This window comes from Rhinopithecus roxellana, chromosome 13 (genome assembly GCF_007565055.1).
Source record: "Rhinopithecus roxellana isolate Shanxi Qingling chromosome 13, ASM756505v1, whole genome shotgun sequence".
Classification (NCBI taxonomy): Eukaryota; Metazoa; Chordata; class Mammalia; order Primates; family Cercopithecidae; genus Rhinopithecus; species Rhinopithecus roxellana.
In genome coordinates, this window is record NC_044561.1 from 130,001,406 (window position 1) to 130,027,916 (window position 26,511).

Consider the following 26,511-nt stretch of genomic DNA (forward strand, 5'->3'; position numbering starts at 1 on the left):
TTTTGAGACCAGCCTGGGCAATACAGTGAGACCCCCATCTCTACAAAAAATAATTAGCCAGGGGTGGTGGCACATGCTGGTAATCCCAGCTACCTGGGGAGCTGAGATGGGAGGATCACTTGGGCCTGGGAGTTTGAGGCTGCAGTGAGCCATAATCTTACCATGGCACTCCAGCCTGAGTGGCAGAGTGAGACCCTGTATCAAAAAAAAAAAAAAAAAAACAAAATCTAAAGAAAACACAATCAGGAGAAAGTCTCCCTTCTACTCTTGCTCAGTATTTCCTTGTGTGTCTGCATCTTATTAACAGACATTTAGCCTGTTTCTAGTCTCCTGCTACTATAGACAAGGCTGGAGTCAACACCCCACACACGACATGCAGCAGGTGTCTGAATGGACCCGGCTTCCTGAAGACAGATGACGCTTATTGTGGTCCCTGAGAAGTTGGCCACCACCTGTCTCTGGGGATCCAGGAAAACCAAGAGCTCCTGAAGTCACCAAGCTTCATGCCAGAGAACACTGTGCAGGGCTGGGGACCAGTGACATGGAATCAACAGCCAGCCTGGCTCACAGCTGGGCTAGCACCTCTAAAGATACATTTCTAGAAGTGGGATATTCTGGATTAAAAGATGTGTGCATTCTAAATTTGGGTAAATTTCACCAAACTGTCTTTCAAAAGAGGTTCTACCCGTGCAGATGCCCACCAATAATGACTGAGAGGACATGTTTCACACCTTCTCACCAATACCACACTTTATCAGCCTCCCTTCCTTCCGTTCCTCCTCCTCCTTTCCCTTTCTTTCTTGCCAAAGTTGTCAATCTCACAGGAGGAAAAACTGACCCTGGTCTGGAACAATCCTGTACCAAACACAGAAAATGATGTTCAGCTAATAGGAAGTCCAGGGAAAAAGAAAACAGTAGGAGTTTAAAAATCCCAGAGATAGCTGCCAGGTGTGGTGACTCGTGCCTGGAATCCCAGCACTTTGGGAGGCCGAGGTGGGTGGATCACTTGAGGTCAGGAGTTCAAGACCAGCCTAGCCAACATTGCGAGACCCCCGTCTCTACTAAAAATACAAAAATTAGCTGGACATGGTGGCGCACTCCTGTAATCCCAGCTACTCTGGAGGCTGAGGCAGGAGAATCGCTTGAACCCTGGAGGCAGAGGTTGCAGTAAGCCGAGATCATACCACTGCTCTCCAGTCTGAGAGACAGAGTAAGACTCTGTCTCAGAATTTAAAAATCCCAGAGATAGTTGAGGGAATTTGTTCTGAAATGGTCCAGAGAGAAAACAGAGGAACCGGACCAGGATCCTGAGGACTCAGAGGACCTGCCTGCCTTGCCTGGGTAGGGCACAGCACCCGCCTGGGACTCCCACTGGCTGAAGGGCTGTTCCCTCACACAGGAAGCTGTGATGAAGGGGTTTTAGATCTGTCTGGAATAAAGCGTCCATTCAAATCTTGGAGAGACTCTGTGGGGACCGAAAACTGGTGAGAAGATATTAAAGGGGGGTTGGCACATCCCAAGTTCAGAGATGAAGACATTTCTGCAGCCCTGGACAGATAAAGATGAGGCCAAGGAAGAGGATGAAGCTGATAGCTGCTCTCTATGGAGTGCTGTGTGGCTGACCTGGTTATACTCACTTCCCATACATCATTTCCTTTAAACCTCAAGCACTGCTAATATCCCCATTTTGCAGATGGGGAAATTGACGTCACAGGCATTCAGTAACTCACCTAAGGCCACACCCCCACGTTCCTTAGGCAACAGATGGGAGCTAAGCATGGGGGCCAGAGGGACAGTAGGGGTAGTAGCAGCAATTCACTTTAGCGCTGGTTGAATGTGAGGTTCCTGCAGGGAATCCACATGGAGGGCCCAGGAGGAGGTCAGATCAGCGGGTCTTGGGCAAAAGCCAGTTTCCTGGAGTTTCATCAGACGAGGGAGTGAAAAGGCAGAGGGAGCAGCCCAGGATAAATGCCCTATTCTCTACACACGGACTCAGAATCACTTCTCACACACACGTGCCTCTAACCACCCACTGCTTGTGCCTCTGGCTTTGTAACCTCAGACAAATCCCTCCCTTTTCTCAGCGTGCTTTCACATCTAAGATGCAGAGATGACCATCCCTGCCTTCCACGGTGCCCAGTAAGGGGGAGGGATCATTAGCATTATTACAATATTTCCTGTACTTGTCAGTCTGGCAAACACACTCCCTCCAAAACTTCAACCTTCCACCTGCCAGTAGCTTCCCCTTCCTCCCAGAATAAAATCCATAGCTCTCAACCCGCGAGGCCTGTCTCCTCCATGCTCCCTTTCCATGACGCCGCAGTCATCACTCTCAGCCACACCAGACCTCTCTTTGTCCTCCACACAAACCACGTTTCCTCCCAGCTCTGCCCTGCATGCTTGCTCTTCCCTCTGCCTGGAATTCCCTCCCATGACTCTCTTCCTCCCAGTCTCAAACCCAAAGTCACTTCCTCAAAGAGGCTGGTCCTGACCACCCCGTCTGAAGCCCGTCCCTATCATCACTTCGTTGAACGCAGCAGTTAGTCTCCACCCCCACATCTGAAATTCTCATCATTTTCTGGTTGACATTTGATGAACAGCCTTCCCCTTGCAGAGCAAGCTCTGCCAGCGGGGAGGCCCCATCCATTTGGTTCACTGCTATGTCCCAGCACCTAGCACCAAGCCTAGCTCACTTGACATGCTCAGTGGATATCTGTTCAAAGAAGGAAAGGACACCAGGTGATAAGAAACAAACCAAAAAAGCAAATGCTCAAGCAACATGCCCCCTGAGCAGTCCCCGAGGCAGCCAGCCCACCAGCTGAATGCCAAAGGCGGCGGCATCCACATCATAGCATCTGCCCTTCCTGGTCCCTGCAGGGCACTGGGCAGTCCGTAAGTCACTTTTCACACATGCCTCGCCCAAGGCCACAAGCAAGGAAGAATCAAGGCTCAGAATCAAGCTTCCTCTGACACCAACTACTCAGCAACATCTTCTGACCCTGGGGCCGCCGTCCTGGGTGCTGCACCAGGGAACAGGCGGTGCCGTGGGGAGACACTAGTTCCCAGTGGCTTCCCACACTCAGAGTGCTAGGAATGCTTCAGTCCACCAGTAACAATCGTTTTGTAGAGTGGACACTCCTTCCCCAAAACATACACGATGTGGCCAACACTCAGTATTATAAAGCTGTTACTTCTACCAGAGCTGGACACTAAATCCTTCAGATGGTGGTTCTTAACCAGGGGCAACTCTGCCCCCCAGGGGATACTTGGTAGCATCTGCAGATGTTTCTGATTGTCACATCTGGGGTGCTACTGGCATCTGGTGCATCGAGACCAGGAACACGGCTACACATCCGGTCACACACCGGATAGCCCCTCACAACAGAGAATCAACCAGCCTGAAATGTCAGTAGTGCTGAAGCTACAAGACTTGCTTCAGGAGAAAAGTTAATAAGAAAATGTTTTGAGATTCCTGGACTGACCATCAGGAGAGGAGTTTCCTGAATTTGGGGAAAATCGGCAATAACTGGACATTGAAGGCCTCGCCCTCATTCTGCTTTAGGTTTTCTTTTGTTGTTTGTTTGGGTGTTTTTGTTTTTGTTTTTTTTTTGAGACAGAATCTCACTCTGTCACCCAGGCTGGAATGCAGTGGTATGATCGCGGCTCACTGCAACCTCCACCTTTTGGGTTCAAGTGATTCTCCTGCTTCAGTCTCCCTAGTAGCTGGGATTATAGGTGCCCGCCACCACATCCAGCTAATTTTTGTATTTTAAGTAGAGACGGGGTTTCACCATGTTGGCTAGGCTGGTCTTGAACTACTCACCTCAAGTGATCTGCCTGCCTCGACCTCCCAAAGTGCTGGGATTACAGGCATGAGCCACCACACCTGGCCTAGGTTTTCTTTAGAGTACGTATTACCACCTGACATTATAATACATATGTATTTCACTGTTTGTTTCACTGACTAAGAAGTACGCCCCATGAAGGCAGAGACTCTGTTTCACATGCTGCTGTGTCCTCACTGGCACACAGTAGGGATTCAATAAATATTTGTGGAATAAAGAAACTCCTAAGAATATCAAGTCATACAAAATAGTCAACCTCCTTTTGTAGCTGTTTTCTCATTATGATCATACCTATCCTGCACAAAGACCCAAAATCCATTCTCATGTCTTCCACAGTAGCAGGTTTCAGCTGTACACATGGCTGGGTAATATAAATATTAAAAACTACACTTCCCAGCCTCCTCTGTGGCTCAGTGTGGTTACATGACAAGACTCTGGCCAATAAAGTATTAGCTGAAGGGATAAATGTGATTTCTGGGTTATGCCCTTAAAGGAAAGGGCGTGCTCTCCTTCCTCTTTTTTCCCATCCAGGAGCTATCTTGGATGACACGGATGAGGGTACCACCCCGAGAATGGACAGTAATAAGGCAGAAAAAGCCTGGGTTCCTGGTACCGTGGGGCCAGCACACCAGCCATGGACTGCTTATCCCTGTGCTGTTACAAGACGAAGAGATCATCTGTCTTGTTAAAGTCACTGTTACTTTGGGTTTGGTTACAGCAGCCTCTACATTCTAATCAATACTCCCTAATAACCCTCCCAATAACCTCCCCTGCCTTGCAAGTTCTAACTGCTTTGGAATCACGTTTAAAGACTCCATAACACTGCAAGGAGTATCTCAGTAAGCCGGCATTCAAGAGCTATTTCATGATTTCCCCTTCACACATGTAGGAGATGCAATCCTCAGTTCATATGTAGGATTATTTCCTCCCTGAGGCTTCAGAATATCTGAGTGCATTGCTAAGCCAGAGAAAGAAAGGACAGGAAGTCATATTATTTCAGTCCTTCAAATGATAAGGACAAAAGGAACTACCAAAAAAAAAAAAACCATTAAAATCTTAAAACACCAATTATGCTTAAATTCATGAGTTCATAATGGTACCCAAAAAATCAAACCAAAACAAAAAAAACTACACACAAACAGCCCTAATGGATCATCACTGTAGGATATTAATGAACCAACCCATTATTTTAACAACTGGTAAATAAAGGGAAAGAATCAAGCATTCATCCTGCTTTTCCTATATGAATTCTATCATTGTTGATGAAGGAAAGTTTCTCTTTATAGAAGTTTTCCAGCTAACAGTAGAGGAAGGGATGGCAGAATTAGAATAGAATATCACCATTTTATAATTCATGCACCACTGGATTAATGGAGCAAGGCACTGACTATCAATCACCAAAAGACAGGGAACCCAACTCCATGTACCTCCTTCAGAAGGATGTGTCACCACCCGTGCAGCAATCTTGCCAAAAACAATTGAATCTGAATGAATGAAGCCTCTCAGTTTGACTGCTAACTTACAGGACATACAGAGGAGAGAGGAACACACTAAAAACCTCATCATGGAGATATAACTGGCAAAAGCCAGACTGAAAAATTTCACAGGATAAACCACCTCATTTTTTCAACAAATAAACTGCAATATAATACTAATGATGAAACCAAAAGAGGATCTTATTATTTAATCTAGAGGAAGAACCTCTAGATTTAATCTAGGGGAAGAACCTCTCCATTAAAACAGACTTAAAAGCATCCGCTTGCAATGCTTGGTTTGACTCTCGACGTAAATGAACTATAACAAAAACAAAGAAGAAAACACTTTTATGATATTTATATAAGACAACTGGAAGTTTAAACACTAGGTATTTCATGATATTAAGGAAGTATTATTAATTTCCATGTATGCCAGTGGTCTTGTACTTTCAGAGTCCTTTTTTTAGAGATACATGCTATTTATACATGAAATTATAGGATGTCTAGGATTTGCTTCAAAATATTACTGTGTAGCTAGGCACCATGGCATGTACCTACAGTCCCAGCTATGCTGGAGGCTGAGGCAGGAAGACTGAGCGCAGGAGATCAAGGCTGCAGTGAGCCATGATTGCACCTGTGAATAGCCACTATGTTCCAGCCTGGGCAATATAGCAAGACCCTATCTCTTAAAAAAAAAAAAAAAAAAAAAAAAAAAACTAATAACAACAAACCCCCAAAACAAAATTACCAGGTAATGAAGGACAACAGAGGATGAAGGTGCAGAAGAAATCAGATTGGCCACACACATTGATAATGGCTGAAGCTTCGTGGTGGGTATGTAGGGGTACCTTGTACTATGCTATAGTTACATATGTTCAAAATATTTAACAAAAAGTTTAAAAATCTTACTCCATTTAAAAATCTTCCCCAGTCACAAGGAGGGGAAGGAAGGAAGATAGAGGGAGGGAACACTTTTGAGGCACCCCACTGTATGCCGGTCCTAGATTAGGGAGCCTTGGTTATGCATGGCACTTCCGTAACAGGGGGCACAATTCAAATGCCTAATGGGTCCAGACAGGAACCCTGAATGAGTGAAATCGGTGAAGTCTAAGAAGAACAACAAAACAAGTGGGAATGTAAATAACAACGGACACTCCATCTATCAACGGAAGACAAAAGGGAATGGCGGGGGCTGTGGACAGGGCAAGTGGATGTTCCAACTAAAGGAAGTAACCTCTGCTCAGGGTCATCCTTGGCTTTGACTCCTGGTAGCCGCTATGCAGGAGATGGGGCCCAGGGTGGCTAGATCCTTGGATTTTCTAAGCAAAGTCAGAAATATCTATTTTTATGTGCAATCCCTGGTTTTTTCAACACTGGCATCTAATCAAAATATTTTTTCAAATACTGTATGGGCCAAACAAAATATCTGCGGGCGAAATGCAGCCCAAGGAGCACCAGTTGGCCGCTCCTTTTCCAAGTGCTGAAGCAGACCACAACTCAATCCATCTGTAAGAAGGCGAAAGGGTGCTTTCATCAATTTTGGGTCAATTCTTTTTTGGGCATTTAATAAAGCTGAGTATTCAAAAGGCACCATCAACTTCCAGAAATCTATAAGAACCGGCTGTAGCACATTTCAAAGACGTCCTCCACGTTGTCAGCTTATGCAACAGAACCTCTACTTTGCCCAGAGTTTTGGAAATTAACAACTAGGGAGTGTCCCTTCAGCTTTCCTGGGATAGTGGAACTAACAGGCTTCAGATGAAACCTATTTGTTGGTTTGCGGACCACCTGGGACTTAAGTCCAAACTGCTTGCAACAGGCAATCCCACCATAAAACCAAGTTGGGGTGCTCAAGGCTCATCGTAAAATGACCAGAGAACTCTCCACTTTGGCTGCCTTGCCAAGATCTGATTTTATATGACTGTTTAAAGGGATGAGACAGATGTCATCCCCAGGATTTGTTGCTGGGGACCAAAACGGACTTCTTCAAATTCAACCCTCAGTTTGTCTTCGACTTCATCTAGAGAAAGATTCTTGACACCCTGGATGGGCAAAGCAGGCCCCAGCCCTGCCTCTATTCACAGGCACAACTTGACCAGATCCCTGGATCCATAAAAAATTAAAGAGGTGTCAAAAATGCAGCAGAGAAGAGCCAAATAAATGGTTTCATCATTCCCCAGGAAGAAAGCCCCCCTGCTTTTTCTTTCTGAAAGGGTAGAAAGTAAAAGAAAATTGGTGCTAAAATAAAGTTGAACTAGTTCAGAGCAAAAAGAGAGTCCAGAATGATACTTGAAGGCAGCACACACCCAAACACACCCAAATCTCAAGTCTAGGAATGACTGGTAACCATGGCTACTTCAGGGCAGAGGGGCTTTTGTTTGTTCTTTGTGGGTTTTCCCCCAGGAAAACAAAGCTTTGCCCTTGATCCAAAAATGGGTTTATCAAGGGTGGGAAGGGAGGGAACGCAGAGAAAAATCTAGTATATAAAATGAGTTGAGTAACTGCCACCCAATTCATAGACTAAAGCAACCAAATTCTTTTTCAAGTTCTACATTTCTAGAGAGAAACAGACTACAGCTAGCGCTGATATTAGAAAGTTATGCAGATTTTTTAATATTATAATATTCCGGCTGGGCACAGTGGCTCACGCTTATAATCCCAGTTTTTTGGAAGGCTGAAGTGGGAGGATCACTTGAGTCCAGGAATTCGAGACCAGGCTGGGAAACATAGCAAGACCCCATGTCTCTATAAATAATAAAAAGTTTAGCCAGGCATGATGGCATGTGCCTATAGTCCCAGCTACTGAGGAGGCTGAGGCAGGCAGATTGCTTGAGCCTGGGAGGTTAAGGCTGCAGTGAACTATGAGGACGCCACTGCACTGCAGCCTGGGTGACAGAGCGAGAGACCCTCTCTCAAAAAAAAAAAAAAAAAAAAAAAAAAAAAAAAAAAAGAGAAAAGAAAATTGAATTATCTTGGGTTCTGGCTGGAATCAGGGAAAAATCCCTTGCAGTTTCCAGCCCCACATGTAATGCTGTTGAAAACCATCACCCGAGTGGTGGCATCACCCTGAAATGAGCGAGGTAGCTGGTACATCCAGCATAGCACACCCACAGAGCAGGGAAGTGAGTCTTAGCCCTGCTGTCCTGTGTTCTAGTAAGAATGAAAGTACGAAGAAGGGCCTTTAAAAATTGGTTATGATGCTGACCTACCCATAAATCTTGCTTAAATGAGCACCTCACTCTTTCACAAGGATAGCCACCTATTACCACAAGAGAACAGCCTCATTTGGAAATTAAATGTAGCATAAACAACTCAGAATAATTAAAAGTGCTGGTTCCGGCAGACGACTGGGAGCCCATGAATGACACTGGGTACTGCCTCTCACTTGGTCCTCTTTTTTAAGAGCCATCTACTTTTGGTGGGACAGATGCTGCTCTGGAATGAGGGCTCCATGGACAGCAAGTCTGGCAAGGGACTTTCTTGTGGTTTGGTGGCTTCTGACCTCCAAATGCAAGTGCATCTTCCTTTAGAAACACTTGCTTTGCAGAATTTCAAGAAGATCACTGAGCGTTTCTGGGTTTGGAGTCGTAGCTCTCTTACATAAGCCAGAAATACGGAGTCCACATCATTCGGCATGAAAGGACAGCTAAGTGGCACAGCTTGAAATCTGACATTCTTAGAAAGGGAGGGGAAACTAGAGAGGGAAATGAGAAATGCCCCCAGAGACAGATACCTGCATACCATTTAGACACCCAGGAGAGGGACAGAGAACAGCTACTAGCTCAATTCAATGATCTTCCAACAGCAACTCGTATAGATTCTGTGGCCTCCTCTGTAGGCAAACAGTTTTCTGGACTTTGACATTTTCAAGGCTTGAACTATCCTTTGCTGAATTTACAGAGGTAGCCTGACCACATACTTCAGAATTCAGGCCACGAGTCAGCCTCCTGGCTCTTCCTCAGAGCCCAGTTCTGCCCCTGCCCCTGTAGCTCATAACTGACAAGAAAGAGGAGGAGGAGGAAAACGTCACTGCGGTTAGGGGAAGAAGAGTGATCAGCAACTACTAAACGCTCACCGTGCATGTCAGGTACTGGGCAAACAGCTTTACAGGACGCTCCCATTTTCATTCTTACAGTAACCCAGAGAGTCGGGCACCATTATCATAAGTGACTTGGCCAAAGTTACAAAAGAGGGCAGTGATGAGGCCAGACCGAGAGCCAGGCAGGATAACCACAGCAACTCTTTGCCAGACAAGTCCTAGAACTAAGGCTGGGCCTTCAGACCAACCATCCCATTCCTGAGAACGGGCCCCCATTGGCCAAATGACAGGTACAGGACAATTCATCAGCACTGTGTATAACAGCAAGTGATATGGAAGTTTCACCCATGGGGGACCTGTGTGTACATTTTACCACCTTTTGAAGTAGAAAAGGGGAAAATAAGAATATGTGTGTATTTGCATAGGCTCGGGATTACATTAAAAACAAAAACAAAAACAAAAACCCTAAAGCATGCATCCTCAAGGTGGATGACATTGCTTCCATGGGGGTAAAAACTGGTTCTCTCCGGGGGGGGGCGGTGTTGAAAAAAATATTCCATATGACAATGCTCTGTGGCCCTGCAAAGGGCTATGGTACATGAACAGACACAGTGTGTCTATGGCACTGACATTTCATGGCATAGAGATTAGGAAAAAATTATCTTAAAAGGCTCCTGGCTGGGGGTGGCGGTTGGTAATAATGAAACAAAGGTTGAGAAATAATGTTCTAGGAGGTAGAGAAAACCCAGTATTAGAGAGCAGAGCAGAAAGGGAAGACATCTTCTGCTGGATGTCTTTTTCATATATTTTTTCTAAACATAGGAACATAGTGCCTATATAAAGATACATTTTTAAATGAAGGCAAAAAAAAGGATGCTGGCAAAAGCCCTCCCAGCAGGGGCCTGGCCTTTTATTGGTGTCGGCTCCAGGTGGCCGTGTGAGTTAAACTTGGTGCTGGTGGTTTCTGGTGGTTACTGCTGTACCAGCAAGGCCTACATTGAGATACTCAGACCGGGCTCTCCAGGTACCCACAGCCTCTGGGCCACTAGGCTGGGCACCTGCCTGGCTCAATTCTCATCAGCACGGAGACTCCTGCGTCTCACCCTCTGTCGGCACCAGGAGGCCCAGCTCTGCCGGGGTCATCGTGGCTGCCGGGCTCACGGCAGGGCTCTGCGGCGACTAGGCTCCGCATGGGCTTTGCACGCCTCCCCACACAGGAGCCGCTTTGTCCCAGGCTTGCCGTGGGCACTGAGGGGCCCCAGTGAAAGATCCCTGAACTGCTGAACAAAGCAGGCCAGTTACAAAACACTTTTCCATTGCTGGGTTCCTTTCCCTGCTTCCTGAGCTTTGGAGGGTGGGTCTCTCTGTTCATTCCTCTCCCGCCTGTTTCTCACGCATTGGTGCACCCAGCTTCTGGACAGAGCCTTTTCAAAGCACACCCATGGCCCCTCTGCCAGAGGCACAGCTGGCAAAACCTGGGCCACTGGTCCACACTCCTCCAGGGAGCCATGGCAGGGGATACACTCATGGGAGTTCTCAGCAGCCCTCGACGAGGGCATCATCTCCCTCATGCAGATACACATCCTGAGGTCCCCTGGAGGAAGCAGGGGGAGGGAGCCCGCTTGGGCGGTGCCCTGGGGCTATGCCCACTCATCTACCCCATGGAAGAAGCAGGGCATGAGGGTGAGGAAGCCCATCTCCAAAGATCAGAATAGCCCATTTTTTTCTCCTATACAAATATATTTTTAAAATTTGAACCATGTCCTACAAGAAATCAAGGCAATTAAATTCATAAACAAGGCTGGGCATGGTGGTTCACGCCTGTAATCCTAGCACTTTGGGAGGCCGAGGCGGGTGGATCACCTGAGGTCAGGAGTTCGAGACCAGCCTGGCCAATATGGTGAAATCCCCTCTCTACTAAAAATATAAAAATTAGCCGGGCATGGTGGCGGGCGCCTGTAGTCCCAGCTACTCGGGAGGCTGAGGCAGAAGAACCGCTTGAACCCAGGAGGCGGAGTGTGCCGAGATCATGCCACTGCACTCCAGCCTGGCCAACAGAGCGAGACTGTCTCAAAAAAAAAAAAAAAAAAAAAAATCCTAAACAAATAAAACAGCAGGTCACATTTATGGAAGATCCCTTTTATGACATGCACTAACTAATCATCCTCAGCACAGCCTTTGAAGGAAGGAACTGTGATCGTCTCATTCTATAGCTGAGGACTCGAAGGCACAAGGCATCGAGTAACTTGCCCAAGGTCAGAGTCAGTGATGGAGCTGACACCCAAGACACAAAAGAGTCATGAAATCTGACTTCTGTTTGTACAAAAAGGCAACATGAATCTCTGGAGTTAGAAGGCAGGATGGTGGTCACTTTTGTAGAAGGGAAAAGGGTATCTGGAGGCTTCTGGGGTACAGACAAGACTCATAATCCAGGTGGCAATTCCATGGGTGGCCCACTTGTGAAATATACAGAATGCACTACTGATTTATGAATGTGTACATAACTAAGTACTTTACATGCAGAACAGGGCAGAAGTAGATTTAAGAATGAACACACTGATTTGTACCCTTCCTGCACACATCAATGTATTCTTACACACACGCACGAGCTGCTGTCCTCACAAGCCACTGCAGGGGCTGCAGCCATCACCGAGACCACATCCTTTCTTTTCTGGACAGTTCCAGAACGGGGTAAAACATCTCCTTGGAGTCCCAGGCCACACCCCTGCCCCCATGTTCTCTCATCTGTGGCTGAGTCTCTGGGCGGCTGTAGTAAGCTCTCTACTTCAAAACCTGTGGTGGGTTTGGTGGTGAGATGGCCCGATGACCTCTGCACCCCCAGTTCAGCGGTGGAGTCGGCGTGGCTCCTAGAATGCACCACAAGGGCACTGGTAAAAGTCACCTCTGAGTCCACTTTCCCCAGCGCCTCTCCCACTCGCTTGCGGCCTGAGTGTTAAAAAGTGGAGCCGCCCCTCATTTTATGCAAGGGCAGCGCTGAGAACTACCTGTGCACTGATCACATTTTGACAACTCCAGCTGCATTTTAAGTAACGGCACTCATGGCAGGGCATGTGGGGCACACCCCCTGTGAAATGCACCGCCTTCCATCACGCTCCTGTCACGGGATTCATTTTCAAATTCACTCATCTCCCTTTTTTCAACCCTTGCCTCCCTATAGTCCATTTTGCAAAGACAGCCAGAGTGATCTTTTCAAACAGCAAATCAAACCACGCTGCACTGCGGCTGAAAGCCTGCAGGGGCAAGCCCACATCTCGGAGTTCATGGCCTCCGCCACCTGCGTTCCCTCTCCCTGAAACACTCTTCCCTCAGACCTCCCCAGGTCTGCGTCCATCCCCAAAGGCCGCCTCTTCAGAGCTGCCTTTCTGTCCACTCATCTGCAGGGGCCAACCTTGCCCCCAAACCAGGCAGCCACCCCCTCGCTCCTAACCCCGTGGAATTTCCCCTGTGGCTTTCATCGCTGTCTGAATTTTGCTTGCTTACTTACTGCCCTCAACGCTAATGTCTATCTCCCTTACCAAAAAATCACCGCGACAGCAAAGATTTCATTTCATGTGTGCACTAGTGGATCCCCAAGTCCCAGAACAGTGTCCACCACAGAATAGACAGCCAGAAAATACTTATGGGTGAGAGGGAAGGAGGGTCAAGGACAGAGAAGTCAAGGGTCAAGGACAGAGAGGGAGGGAGACAGGGAAGAAGGGAGGGTTAAGGACAGGGAGGGGTGGGGAGGAGAGAGGAGTAGGGGAGAAAGGTAGGGAAGAATTAGGTCCCAGGAGCACCTACTGCTAGGAGCTGCTGGTGTTCCCCAGGTACAACTTGGGGCCTTAGAACAAGGGACTAGTTACAGAAGGGGGATGACAGCAGAGAGAACGCAAGTGACAGTGTACAAACCATATGTTTTTGAAGAACTGTAAGAAAGTGCCTGAATTGGGGTGGGTGGAGAAGCACGGGGCTCGCGGGAGTGGATGCCTTGGGCCCTGGAATATTACTTATTTTGCTTTTCCAAAGTGACTTCTTGAAAACGTCTCAAGTACTCGGAGTGGGGAAAGCAGAAGGAGTGACTTGGCGTTCCAAGAACTAACGGGGCCAAGCCATCCGGCGTCTGTGTGCAGGAATGCAGGCGGGAAGGGCTGAGATAAAGCACAGATGCCCCACGAGGCAGCGGGGTGGGATGCCCAGACGCGACGCTGGGATCACTGGTCAAGGTGCAGGAAACGATAACTCAGAGCCGGGGGCTTCCCTGGACCCTAGGGCAGGGGCAGGATCAGCTTCAAAGATGGTTGGTTTGCACTTGTATGGGGGAGGGAGGACCTGTGTGTCCAATGGTGACTGCTTCCTTTTCCAGCCACAGAACTTTCCCTCGACCCTCAAAATGCATAAGCCCAGCTCTTACAAAGTTCCCAAGGAAAGCCTACTTTGGCAAAATCCCAAGGGAAATAAATGACAAATCAGAAATGCCCACGCACAGGCAGCACAGCAAGCTGGGGTTTAGCACGGGCTCTGTGCAGCCAAATATGTGCCGTATGCGACAGACTCCCTTGGAATCATAAATGAAAGGGACAGAAAAGGATCTAAAGATCGAGGAAATTGCCCCACCAGACACCCGAGGAATGACCCAGGGGATTTTCCAGTTTACTTGTCAGAAATAACACAACACAGCAAACCAAGACGTCCAAATCTCATATCCACAGAGCCGATGGCGGCACATCTGGAATGTTCCACAGATGCACAGGCTAGACAGACTCTCAAGGAGAATCTGAAATTCCAGCAGTTGAGAGACAAAACTGCACCCATGTCTTCTCGGTGGCTACGGTGGAGATGCAGTCTGGGGCTTGCCACTGGGCACGAGCCACCAGAGGACCTGCCCGTTGGAGGGTCCTGGGTTGGGCAGAGCCTTGGAGACAAAGCCGGTGGAGCACTGAACATAACTAGTGGCACTTGCTGCCTTTTGGAGGCCACATGGGTGGAAACCATTCCACTGCCCTATCATGCTCTGGCCTCAGGAATGTGCAGCCCCCAAATTGAGAAGCTGGACTATGGCACAGGGGACAGGGCAGTGCTGCGCTTCAGAGCTCCTGAGTTTCCTTTACGTTATTTCTGCCAAGTATTAGGAAAGGAGCTTCCAGGTCAGCTGTGTAGCACAACTCCCAGGCCTCCATTCTCACAGAACACAGTACAGTCCGGTGTGGACAGCACCACCTGGAGTGTGCAATGCGCTCTCCTTTGTGCTACACCCCCTAGTTTTAGAGATTTATAACGTCCGCTAGCATGGTAAAGACTCTCAGAAGTCCTGTAACAAATAATTAAACCAAAATCAAAACAAAAAGAAAACTTGGTTTAACCTAGTTTTTTCATCTTTTAAAGCCATGGAACCTTCCTTCAGAAAATAGCTCCTAACATCCCATGGGCTGGGGTCATACAGCATATACCTAAATTTCACCTCATTCAGTTCTCTGAGACATCTTCAGAGCCGACTCAGGTTTGGAACTGGCGAGACTCCCCCTCACCACGACTTTGAACCTGCCTGTGTTCAGAAAGGGCCTCAGGAGGCCCAAAAGGGTCTCCGTGCTCAGCTGCTTTCTCTGTAACACAATCTTCTGTGGAAACGGCAAGGACATCTATGGAACTGGGGCTGCCAGAGCCAGTCATGACCACCTCGGGCCACCTGGACATGGGCACCCCAATACCCAAGGCACTCACCATTTGCCTTTAACAAGAGATGGACGGGGTAGGAGAGGCCAGTGTGTTTCTCGCTCTGGAGACCAGACCAGCCCTAGGTGCAGAGTCAGCTGGGGAAAATTATCTGGCCCTGCACAGACACTCATTTATTTATAAAGCACCTCTTCTCCAACACAATTGATCCCCCAAGGCCTCACATGGAGAGGGGTCTGGTTACCAACATGCTTCATTGATCCATCACGTTCTGCCTTAGTTAATTCTCTACATGATTGCCCCCTTGAAAATAAGCACCAAAACTTTATCTTCACCACTGTGAATGTACATTGGTCAAGGATGGATTGTATGCAGGTGTCCCTTTCAAAACACAGCACCATGATCCTAACTCAACCTGTGCTTGATTATTCAGGATCAGACGGATCAATTATTCACAGAGCAATACCTAGAGGTCAGCCTTGTAAGGCATGGGGGGCAGGATGACCCCACAAGAAGTGGACCCAGAGGTCTTTGCTTGGTGAGTTCAGGGGACGTCTTTGATCGATTGTCTCCCTAGAGATTGAGTATGCAGAATACTAGAAGTCACAGAGCCCCCAGATAACCTGGCTTGTCAAGATGTTTTATAGAGTAAAGGTCAACAGCCTCTGACTATGCAGCAGAGGATATTTCTGGCACCACAGTGTCTGAAATTTAGTGCCCAGTCTTGATGGTAATTACTGTGGCTGTCTTGAGGCTTCTACTTTTACTTCCTACCCCTTGGCTGGGCTCCTGAGAGTTAATTTTCTGAAATAATTGAGGTTTCAGGGTATATCAGATGCTACTGCCTATACAATACAAGACTGGAACTGAGCATGACAGCCAGTAATTTAGGTTTTTCCTTCTTCTATTAAGAAAAAACTCCAGTCGCTTAACTGTACATTTTAAAATAAGGTAAAGAGTGTCATGGGATTTGCAACTCAATGGATAAATGCTTGAGGGGATGGATAGCCCATTCTCTGTATGTGCTTATTTCACTTTGCATGCCTGTCTCCCAACATCTCATGTACCCCATAAATATATATACCTGCTATATATCCACAAAAAAATTTTAAAAGAAAAGTAAAGATAAAGAAAGTCCAACAGCCTGTTTTTCTGTCTGGATCCCCCAAGGCAAGGCTGCTCTGCTCACCCCACCCTCTCCGACTTCCCAATGCACCTTGTGGCTCCCAGGTGAGTCTCAGCAATGTGGTTCATCCTTCCTCCCTGAGATCCTGGACCAACACCTCATCACAGCTGCTCCACAAGACTACCCTCTGGCCAGACCCCTTGCCCATAAACGGGCACCTACAGACTCACACAAAGCCTCCTCTGCATCTTTTCCTTGGCCCAAACCACCCATCAGCTGGGCTCACCACAGCGGAAGCCCACTGCTTCCTTCCCATCAATGCGCATCTCTGTTCCACCAGCACAGGGTAGAGAATTGCCCGCAGTCTGCCTGCAAGCTGTTCTGATAAAGCCACTTTTCAATGAGCTTTCTTCTTCCTTTTCCTCCCTCTCCCTTCCTCAAATATACAAAAGAGGGCTATAAAGTGGGATTTTTTTTTCTGTACAGGAATGAAAGGAGGTTAGCTTTCCTTCCTTCCTATTTTCTTGGCCTCAGTCTAAGTTTGGCGATTGGAAAGAGTGTTGAAGCAGTTAAATGGACCCAGTTCATGACCCAGGGGATGCCGGGTTGCCCTCATTTGCTTTTTCCATGGGGGTGACTCTGGAGGGGGGCATCTAAAATTGTTACTACTTCCCCTCTGCAACTACTGCTGGGAGGTAATTCTTGCACAGAGCTGGGGGTGGCTTTCAGAGTCGTATTATTCAACCTCCTTAAATTAAAATGGGGACACTGAGGCCCAAAGAGGTTAAGGAATCTGTAGGCCATGCAGTGAACTTCCTGGGCAGAGATGCTTCAGGGCACCATCCTTACAGGCAGTGACAAAACTCAAGCGTCTTACCATCATCCAAGTAGGTCTGGTCCAAGTTCTGCTCCTGTTTAATGGTCACCCCCGCAGGTAATACTTCCTTTTGGTCACTGACCGGGGGTCCGTTTTTGGCGGCTCTTTGGCTCGTGGCATTCTGCTGCTGAATGACTGTGGGGTAAGAACCCGGGCTCAGCCTCTGACCTTGACTGACCGGGGGCGGGCCAGGCCTGGTGGTGCCTGGTGCGAAATTCTCACAGTACATGATGTGCTGGAACTCCTGGTGGCTTCCGCAGCGCAGCTGCTGATTGGTGGGTGAGTAGTGGATCACAGGCGAGGCCTGCTGATTGGTCGGAGAGGGGTGGAGCAGGGCAGAGCTCTGCCCCTGGGAGCCAGCGTGCACCAGCACAGAGCGGTGAGCGTCCGCAAGGGACAGTGGGGCGGCCATGAGGGCCGGCTGCTGGTAGCCCAGCAGGCTGGGGCTCAGGCTCTTGCTCCGCTGGTAGAGTACGGCCGCTGGGTTCTGTTGCTGGTAGCGGGCGTCAGGGGATGAGAGCCCCGTGCGGAACTGCTGGCAGGGAGCCATGGTGGCCACGAGGCAGGAGGGGGACTCGGCCACCATCGGGTGTTGGGGGTAGTAAGGCTGGCTCCCCAGGCCTCCGTGGGTGGGGCTGCAGATCAGAGTGGGGTCATATTCATCCGTGGGCTCCGTCTTGATGGCTGGGACTGGGAGGAGAAAAGAGCACATAGGAGCACCCATGGCAGTGAGCCACGGATGTGCACGGAGGATTCGTGGACGGTGCTTGGGAACATGGCTTTGGGAGTCCATACGGGTGGGACAGACAGTTGGTCCCCGTCCCTCATCAGCCTTGGACAAAAAGTTCCCCGTGCAATTGGCTTAGGTAGGAAACTTTACCCTGGCAATGAACATCCTGAATTATAGATTTCTCCAATATTGGAAAAGTGGCTGGTAGGTCTGATTCAGTCCTGGGATTTTACAGCCTCTTTCTAGGTGACAGCTCGGAGAAGAATGCGTGATTTCAGATGATGCCTCCCCCTCTTTCTACCCCAGCAGCTCCTGTCTCTGCTTGCTTTCCTTGCTGCTTATCCCCGTCTGACATGTCATAGATGCTTTACATGCTGATTTATTACCTGAATACGCCCCTCCTCCAAATGTCAGCTCCTCAAAGAGAGGACTTTGGTCTGGTTTTTGATCCTCATGGCCCAAAACAGCACCTGGTACTTAATAGGCACTCAGATATTTTCCAGACAAAGGAATGAGCAAATAGTGACTGTTCCCTTCCTCCGTTCTGTAGTGCTCTGGGGGAATGAGCACTACTGGCTCAAGCCTCAGTTTCCCCATCTGTTACCTGGCAGGAACAATCATGCCTACCCTCACAGGATCATTGGGAGGATTAAATAAGATGTGTGTGCAAAGCACTGAGCCCAGTGGCTGGCATACAGTAAGTGCTCAATGCTTGCTGTCGCTGCTATTCTCTTACTAGGATCATCCATCATGACTACCACTTGTGTTGTCGCTGTGGCCATTCCTTTCTCCCTGCCCAGCACCAATCACTGAAATCACTCTTTCCCCAGCATCCATACTAAAGCATTACCAATCCCAGGAGTTGAGGAATCAGTTTTCTTTTTACTGGAGTGAATGAATCAGTAACAGGACTGTGACCAAGTCTGCGTGTGCGTGCGTGTGCGTGCGTGTGCGTGCGTGTGCGTGCGTGTGTGTGTGTGTGTGTGGCGGGGGACCTCCAAGTATTGGGGATTGGAGGAGATAAGGAGACTAGGCAAGGCTGTCTCTAACCACAGAAATTGTCCCTTGAGGTGCCATTCAAAGGCCATCACCTCACTCCCTGACCCAGCTGGGAGACTGAGAGCTCACTCCAGCCATGCTCAGCCAGACAAGAGCCAAGGCCGGGGCACAAATGAGAGGAGAGAGCACAGGAAACATGAGCCTGTCTGCTCAAAGGGATTCCTGAGCTGCAGTTTAGAGCCCTCCCAGCGATCTCCCACAGTTTTTGGTCCTGGTGACCTGAACCCTGCCCCTGATAGAGTGTCATGTCAGTCCCAGGACAGCAGTGTCCTCGCAGGGGTCAACACAAAACTGTGGGCACAAGTCAAGCTCACCAAGGCAAGGCTGCCAGGGCACCCCTCAGTTTAATGCTTCCAGCAGCCCAGAGGCTCCCTGAGAAACTGCCACAGGATGGAAATTATACCCTGGATGATTATCTCCAATTATAGGTTTCCAATCTTGGAAGGTAGCTAGCAGGACTTTCTCAGCCTGGGAAGCCTACAGCCTATTTCCCAAGGGAGAGCTCAGAGAAGCATTTTTAAAATGTAAAATTATGCTTCCCCTGGCTGTTCCTGTCCACCTTTTCTGCCGCCACAATCATAATCCAGCATACCAATAATATCAACGTCATCTATGACCTAAACCCCTCTGTTAGAATGGCAGTTCCACACGGACAGGGATTCTTACCCTGTCGTGTTCACAGCTGTGTCCACAAGCCAAGAACAGTGCCTGGCACTCAAATATTTTCTGGACAAATGAATGAATGAAAAAATGGTACTCATCACCTTTCTTGGAGTTGTACTTTGTGGGAATAAGACCTCCTGACCCTGTTATCCACCAATCACTCCATTAGGCCTTGGCGTGATGACCCACATGGGAGGGGGGTCACATAAAGATTCTGCAGGTTTTAGGGCATAGCCCCTCTATCATGATCAAATCTAAGCCAGGGACAGGAGTCATCCACTTAGCACCCTTCTGTTAAACATGCATACACACACCCTTCTTCTATTCCCCCTTCCCCCAAAGAAAAGTACTAAGGTAATAAGAGCTAATATCACTGACATCAGCTTACTCTGCACTGTGCTAAGGATTTATGTGCATTTAATTTCCAGAACCCTTATGAGGGAGATGCTGTCTCACAGATGATGCAACTGAGGCTCAGAGAGGTTGAGTCATCTGGCCAAAGTTACCTGACGAGAAGCAGACTTCAGGAGTCCTGAGCCCCATGCCTTTACTTCCCTCTCAATACCAAAGGGGTCGTCAAAGACCCTCCTTACCTGGGTGGTAGGTAAAGTGCTGAGGCTGACTTCGTTTTCTCTTCCCATTGATGACGTAGAAGTTCACTTTTACAGGTGTGCGGATGTGCTTGTTCCGATATTCAGGGATCTCAACAAAAAGCATGTTCTGGAAGGAAGGAGTTGTCATGAACTTAACTGCAATCATGTCTCAGTTCCTACCCAGACCCTGAGTGCATCCAGGCAGCCCACTGTCTAATGGGTGTTTTGATGTGCCTTTCATAGGTTTCCAGTGGAAATTCAATTTCTGGGGAATTTAACTTCTCAGCAGCAGCAAAGAAAAATACTTCATCAAAATATAATAAGGTGTCACAATTACAAATCAGAGAGCGTGGTGCTCAATAAATGTTGAATTCACTCATTAGTATGCACATACTGAGTACCTGTTAGGTCCAAAGCTCTGGGGGACACTGATGAAGGAAGAAGGGAAAGAAGGAAAGAGCATGAAGTAGGGAAACATGAGGGGAACTGAGACACTCAGCTGCCTGACAGTCAGTGCGTCACGTGCTTACGGGCTGGCTCTTGTCCTTATCCACTGTGGCTTCCATCTCCCAGATTTGCTGCCCATCTAGAAAAATTCAAAAATGACAGACTTTGAAGGAACTATTAGAAACCAAAGATTTAAGACAAAAACTCACCAACTTCTGTTTATCTTAGCTTACGTATTATGTCATTTCAGTGAGGTGTGTATGCATCAATATGTGCACGTGTGTGTATATATGTATTTATACATATGAATATTTCCTTTTTCCAAAAGGAAGACATGGTGTCAATAGAAAACAAGGCAACATCGTCCTAAGTAAATTAAGGCAGGAACAGAAAACTCAACACCACATGTTCTCATTTATAAGTGAGAGCTAAGCATGGGGTATACACAGACATGAAGATGGGAACAGCAGATATTGAGGACTAATGGAGGCGGGAGACAGGGACCAGGGCAGGGCCCAGCAATCTCCCAGTTAGGTACTGTGTTCACTGCCTGAGTGACAGCTCATTCATACCCAAACCTCAGTGTCATGTAATATACCCATGTAACAAACCACATGTACTTCCCAAATCTAAAATAAAAGTTGAAGTTATATTGTTAAAAATTAAAACAGGCCGGGCGCGGTGGCTCAAGCCTGTAATCCCAGCACTTTGGGAGGCCGAGACGGGCAGATCACGAGGTCAGGAGATCGAGACCATCCTGGCTAACACAGTGAAACCCCGTCTCTACTAAAAATACAAAAAAACTAGCCGGGCGAGGTGGCGGGCGCCTGTAGTCCCAGCTACTCGGGAGGCTGAGGCAGGAGAATGGCGTAAACCCGGGAGGTGGAGCTTGCAGTGAGCTGAGATCCGGCCACTGCACTCCAGTCCGGGCAACAGAGCGAGACTCTGCCTCAAAAAAAAAAAAAATTAAAACATAAAATAATGTTGCCAGCCAAAAAAAAAACAGGGCAACAACAGAAAACAAGAAAAAAATGGAAACTGTCCAGAATCCTACGATCATTTTTTTCTCTGTATCTGAATGTCTGTATTTCTTTCTTTCTTAAAAAAAAAAAAAAAAAAAAAAAAAAAAAGCATTATTAAGGGCTGGGCATGGTGGCTTATGCCTGTAATCCAAGCACTTTGGGAGGTCAAGGCAGATGGATCACTTGAGACTAGGAGTTTGAGACCAGCCTGGCCAGCATGGTGAAACCCCATCTCTACTAAAAATAAAAATACAAAAATTAGCCAGGTGTGGTGGCATATGCCTGTAATCTCAGCTACTTGGGAGGCTGAGGCAGGAGAATTGCCTGAACCCAGGAGGCGGACATTGCAGCAAACCAAGATCGCACCACTGCACTCCAGCCTGGGCAACAGAGTGAGATCTCGTCTCAAAACAAGTAAATAACTAAATAATTTTTAAAAGCATTGTTATATGTTATACTTTATCATATGCCAAAGCTGTTAAAAAAGCACCATGACAGGTCCCTGACTGTCCCAGACATGCCTTCCTGGTGGTCTGAGACCATAGGCTTAAAGATGTGGCCCCAAGTCATGAGGGAAGCCAGTGACTTCAGTGGTGTCCTGGCTCACGAGTCACTGAAGAGCAGAAAGACACGAGTGCACCCTCCACCTTTCCTCAGCAGACAGCCTGGATCTCATGTCAGTCCTAACAACTGATGAAGAGGTTTTGCTCAGTAAACTCTCCTGTCCAGAAACAGAACACTACTTCCCCAGTTTGGGTCCAAGAAGTTGGGCCAAAAAAAAAAAAACCTCTGCATTTGCAAATAATTGATTTCTCTTGCTGACCACCTATACTGGTCATCGGGTAGTTTTTAACCGAAACAAATCATTTCAACAAGTATTTCCAGGATGTTTTGTGGAACACTGGTTCTGAAGGATATTAAATAGTTTTATGAAAGGGGGGAAAAATTCTTTTTTTTTTTTTTTTTTTTTTGAGACGGAGTCTTGCTCTGTCGCCCAGGCTAGAGTGCAGTGGCCGGATTTCAGCTCACTGCAAGCTCCGCCTCCTGGGTTCACACCATTCTCCTGCCTCAGCCTCCCAAGTAGCTGAGACTATAGGCGCCCGCCACCTCGCCCAGCTAGGTTTTTTTTGTATTTTTTTAGTAGAGATGGGGTTTCACCGTGTTAGCCAGGATGGTCTCGATCTCCTGACCTCGTGATCCGCCCGTCTCGGCCTCCCAAAGTGCTGGGATTACAGGCTTGAGCCACCGCGCCCGGCCGAGAAGGGGGAAAAATTCTACATGCTAATAAGCATTTGGAAACTGCTGAGTCAAAGTCGAATGGCTTTCTTCACTGCAGGACTTCTCAGAGGCTTTAATATGTTGCTGTGCAGAGTTGAACCCCTCCCTACTTTTAAGCACAGCTATTCGCATCTTCTGTGATTGCTGAGGTTTGAACCCATATAGTCTTGGCTCTTAAGATTCACCGAATGAAATCTGGGTTTCAAGCATTACTTAAACATACTCCCACCCACCTCCCCCATGAAAAATTAACATAAAGTCTTGTGATTGCTCCCTAGATGATCTTAACAAGGAACAAGCAATGAACACACTAGAGCCCTTTGTAACAATTAAGTCTGTAAGTCCTGACCTTACAGCGCAATTCCTGAAATGACTCAGCAAAACATGGGCTATGTTAAAAGGGAAGAGAACAGGTGGTTCATGTACTGACTCTCACTCTAGTGTTCCTTGGTCCCTGCCGAAGGGACCGAGTCATATTCATCACCATCTCCCCAACACTCGCAAATGCCTAATCAGCATCTCATGACAGAACAGACAGAAGTGTCAGTCAGTGGACACAGAAGTTTCCAACGGCTGCTGGTGAGGCCAAGAAAAAGCCAGAGGCTAACATCAGACATGCCCCCTGTTTTCTCAGACAACTGAGCAGGCATGTCTGATGCTCAAAAGGAAGCAAGGGAAGATCGCTGGATGGACATCGAGGAATTGGAAGCAAAGTCATCAAGACCTGAGTCCTTTCAGTGTGCAAAGTCCTGTACAGAACTAGTCAGGACAATCCTCATTTCTTTGTCAAAGACAGGTCAAAGACCACCCAACAGAGACACAGGTCCCCTTTTCAGGTAGAGGTCACCACCAGGAGCGTGACTGTACAGGCCAGGCTAGGGTCTTCATCAAAAAGTGTGTTCTCATCCACAACTGCAAAGTGAGCTTGAAGCCTGAAGACTGAGTAAGAAATGAACAGAGGAAATGGTAACATGTTGATGTTTGGTCACCCACTCCCAGAGCCTCTCCTTCCCTGAACTGAATTATTGAATTTTGCCACCAACAGCATCATTTCTTTTTCCACTTATATGAGCTTGCTTTGAAAAAAAAAAAAAAAAAAAAAAGGATCATTTTCAGAAGTTCCTAATGGGGAGGAAAAGGAGAAAACAGTACCTGGAAATGTGGTCAGTAAGTATCAAGTAGGGCCCATGAAGCTTCCATTCCCAGCTCTCTTCCTAGGCTCACACCAATAAGCGGCAGATGAAACAGAAAATACAAAATGGCGGTGCAACGAAAAGGGCGTCACCAAGAGGAGAGTTCTCATGGACTGTCCTCTCTGGGTCAAGGGACGCAACACAAAGAAGACCTTTTCCCACCTCTGGTGGGTGTACATGGCAGACAAAACTGCACCCACTGACAGCCACAGAATTCCAGCACACAGGTTCCTGAGAGTACCCTTAGAAATTAGCCAGCCCCGCGCAGGCAGACGAGGAAACTGAGGCCCAGAGAAGCAAGGGGCTGTGCAAAGACCCATAGTAGTTATTAAATCACAGCCTTTAAGCAACAACTGACATAATCTAATAACGAAGAAGATGGCTTCAAAGACAGGTCAAGGTTGTTACATGAGAGAAGCTCACCAGATCACTGCGAGGCTAGAAGGTTACCTGGGAGGCTGGAGAAAGATTTCATGGGGGTGGGATCTTTGTAGCGTCACTTACCACAAAGAGTCATGCAGATGCAGATCTCAAGCCCTTCCCTGCTTTGCTGTGCCCTCAAGATACCCTGGAAGCTTCACTGTGGCCCTCAAGGCCCTGCACAACCCAGCTCCTACCCTCGTTCCAGCCTCTCCAGGCACTGTTCTTACCTGACTCTTCTGAGCGCTCACTACATGCCTGGCATCACTCTAAGCACCTCATATACACGGGCTTGTCTCATCTGTACAGCACCCGTAGGAGGCAGGTCTCCTCACCCCATTTTATAGGGGAAGACATCAGGCACAGAGAGGCGAGAGCACAGGCCAAGGCCACACAGCCAGACTCTGTGGGGAAGCCGGATTGGAACCCAGGCAGCCTGGCTTCAGAGTCAGTGTTCCTCGTTCAGTTTCAGATCCCTGTGCCTTGCAGCTCCTCTGCCTAGTTCCCCTCCTCTGAGCTCCAGCCACAGCAACCAGCCCTTCCTCGGGACGCCCCACAGTGAGGCGGTGAGCCGCCACATCCCACAGCCTCCCAGAGCCCAGTAAGTGTGGCTCAGGGAAAGATGTCCATGGCGGGCAGGGGGGAAATCCTGCCCTCTCCAGTGTTCTCTGCCAGGCCTTCCACAACACGCTGACTGGAACCCTGAGCCTTCGTGGGCATGTTCTGCAGCCACAACCAATTTTTGTCACCCCGGCGCTCTGCCATTTTACTCCTGTGTACCCCAAATTTCGGAGCAGACACACCCAGCTTCAAATCCCTGACTACCCCCAATGATTTGTGAGACCTTAGACATGACGCGATCTCTCTCCCTGCCTCTTATCCAACATATGCAGATAATTATAGTACCCATAACTTATGGGGTCATTCTGAAGATTAAATATGGTAACAGGCCCAAGCAGGGTATTATATAAATGTTCGGGGCCGGGTGTGGTGGCTCACGCCTGTGATCCCAGCACTTTGGGAGGCTGAGGCGCGTGGATCACCTGAGGTCAAGAGTTCGAGACTAGCCTGGCCAACATGGTAAAACCCTGTCTCTACTAAAAATACAAAAAAGTAGTCAGCATGGTGGCGTGCGCCTGGAATCCCAGCTACTCGGGGAGCTGAGGCAGGAGAATCTCGAACTCGGAGATGGAGGTTGCAGTGAGCTGAGATCGTGCCATTGCACTCCAGCCTGGGCAACAAGAGAGAAACTCCATCTCAAAAAAAAAAAAAAAAAAAAGTTCAACAGACATGGGTTACGGTTATTACAGCTAGTGGCAACAGAGTATTTCAACACTGTCTTCTTTATCATTTGTTGCATGTATTCCACAATGTGTTAATACTGAGAAAAACACAAGCATTTTAAAATCAGAAAATAATACACATTTTCCAACTGCATTTTCTGCTTGCAATACTTCTGCCTACGGGTTTGGACTGGAGGGAATTTATGAAGCGACGAAGTCTGTTATGTGAGACTGCAGCACGGTGCCTGATTTTACTTTGCTTTCCAAAGTGGGTCTTTTCACCATTAACTTTAAAAACACACACACACAAAGAAAAAGACCTCACAGGAACAAGAAATCAAAACTTAAACCATGAGCCAAGGGCCTATCTTCTTTCTTTTGCACTCTTTTGATACCAGAAGCTCCAAGGGCAGCCCAGGAATCTGGCCTGACCTGTACTCCCTCATGGAGGGTCTGCACTCAGTTCTGGACAAACAAGTCCCCAACAGGAAGTGAAAACCCACATCCACTGCCCTTCTCGATTTTATGCAGCATGTGGAAGACACGCTCCAGGAGGCTGGCCTCTAAGGGAAGCGCACGGTTTGCAAGGTACCTCGGGGTCATTTTCCCGGGCTCCTCTTTCCCACTCCACCCTGCATCCACGGGTGCACAAGTCCTGCGGTTTCGCCTGGAGAACCCACTAATCCCAGCCTCTGAATTGCACTCCCGTGGGACAGTGGAATTCAGAACAAATGCTGATGGGGCCAGGTGTGGGGGCTCAGGCCTGTAATCCCAGCACTTTGGGAGGCCAA

At 48.0% G+C, this 26,511-nt stretch overlaps 1 protein-coding gene across 9 annotated transcripts in view; it reads right to left on the minus strand.

Annotated features, from left to right (window-relative positions):
• The window catches only part of NFATC2 (nuclear factor of activated T cells 2), a 179,991-nt gene that overhangs the window by 27,621 nt on the left and 125,859 nt on the right, over positions 1-26,511 (minus strand). For all 9 annotated transcript variants that reach the window (XM_010363374.2, XM_010363376.2, XM_010363375.2 and 6 more), the window contains exons 7-9: positions 20,608-20,663; positions 20,078-20,204; positions 17,033-17,722 (exon numbers count right to left, since the gene is read on the minus strand). In XM_010363374.2, coding sequence (XP_010361676.1) covers positions 17,033-17,722; positions 20,078-20,204; positions 20,608-20,663 — 873 coding nt within the window. The remainder of the gene's footprint in view (positions 1-17,032; positions 17,723-20,077; positions 20,205-20,607; positions 20,664-26,511) is intronic.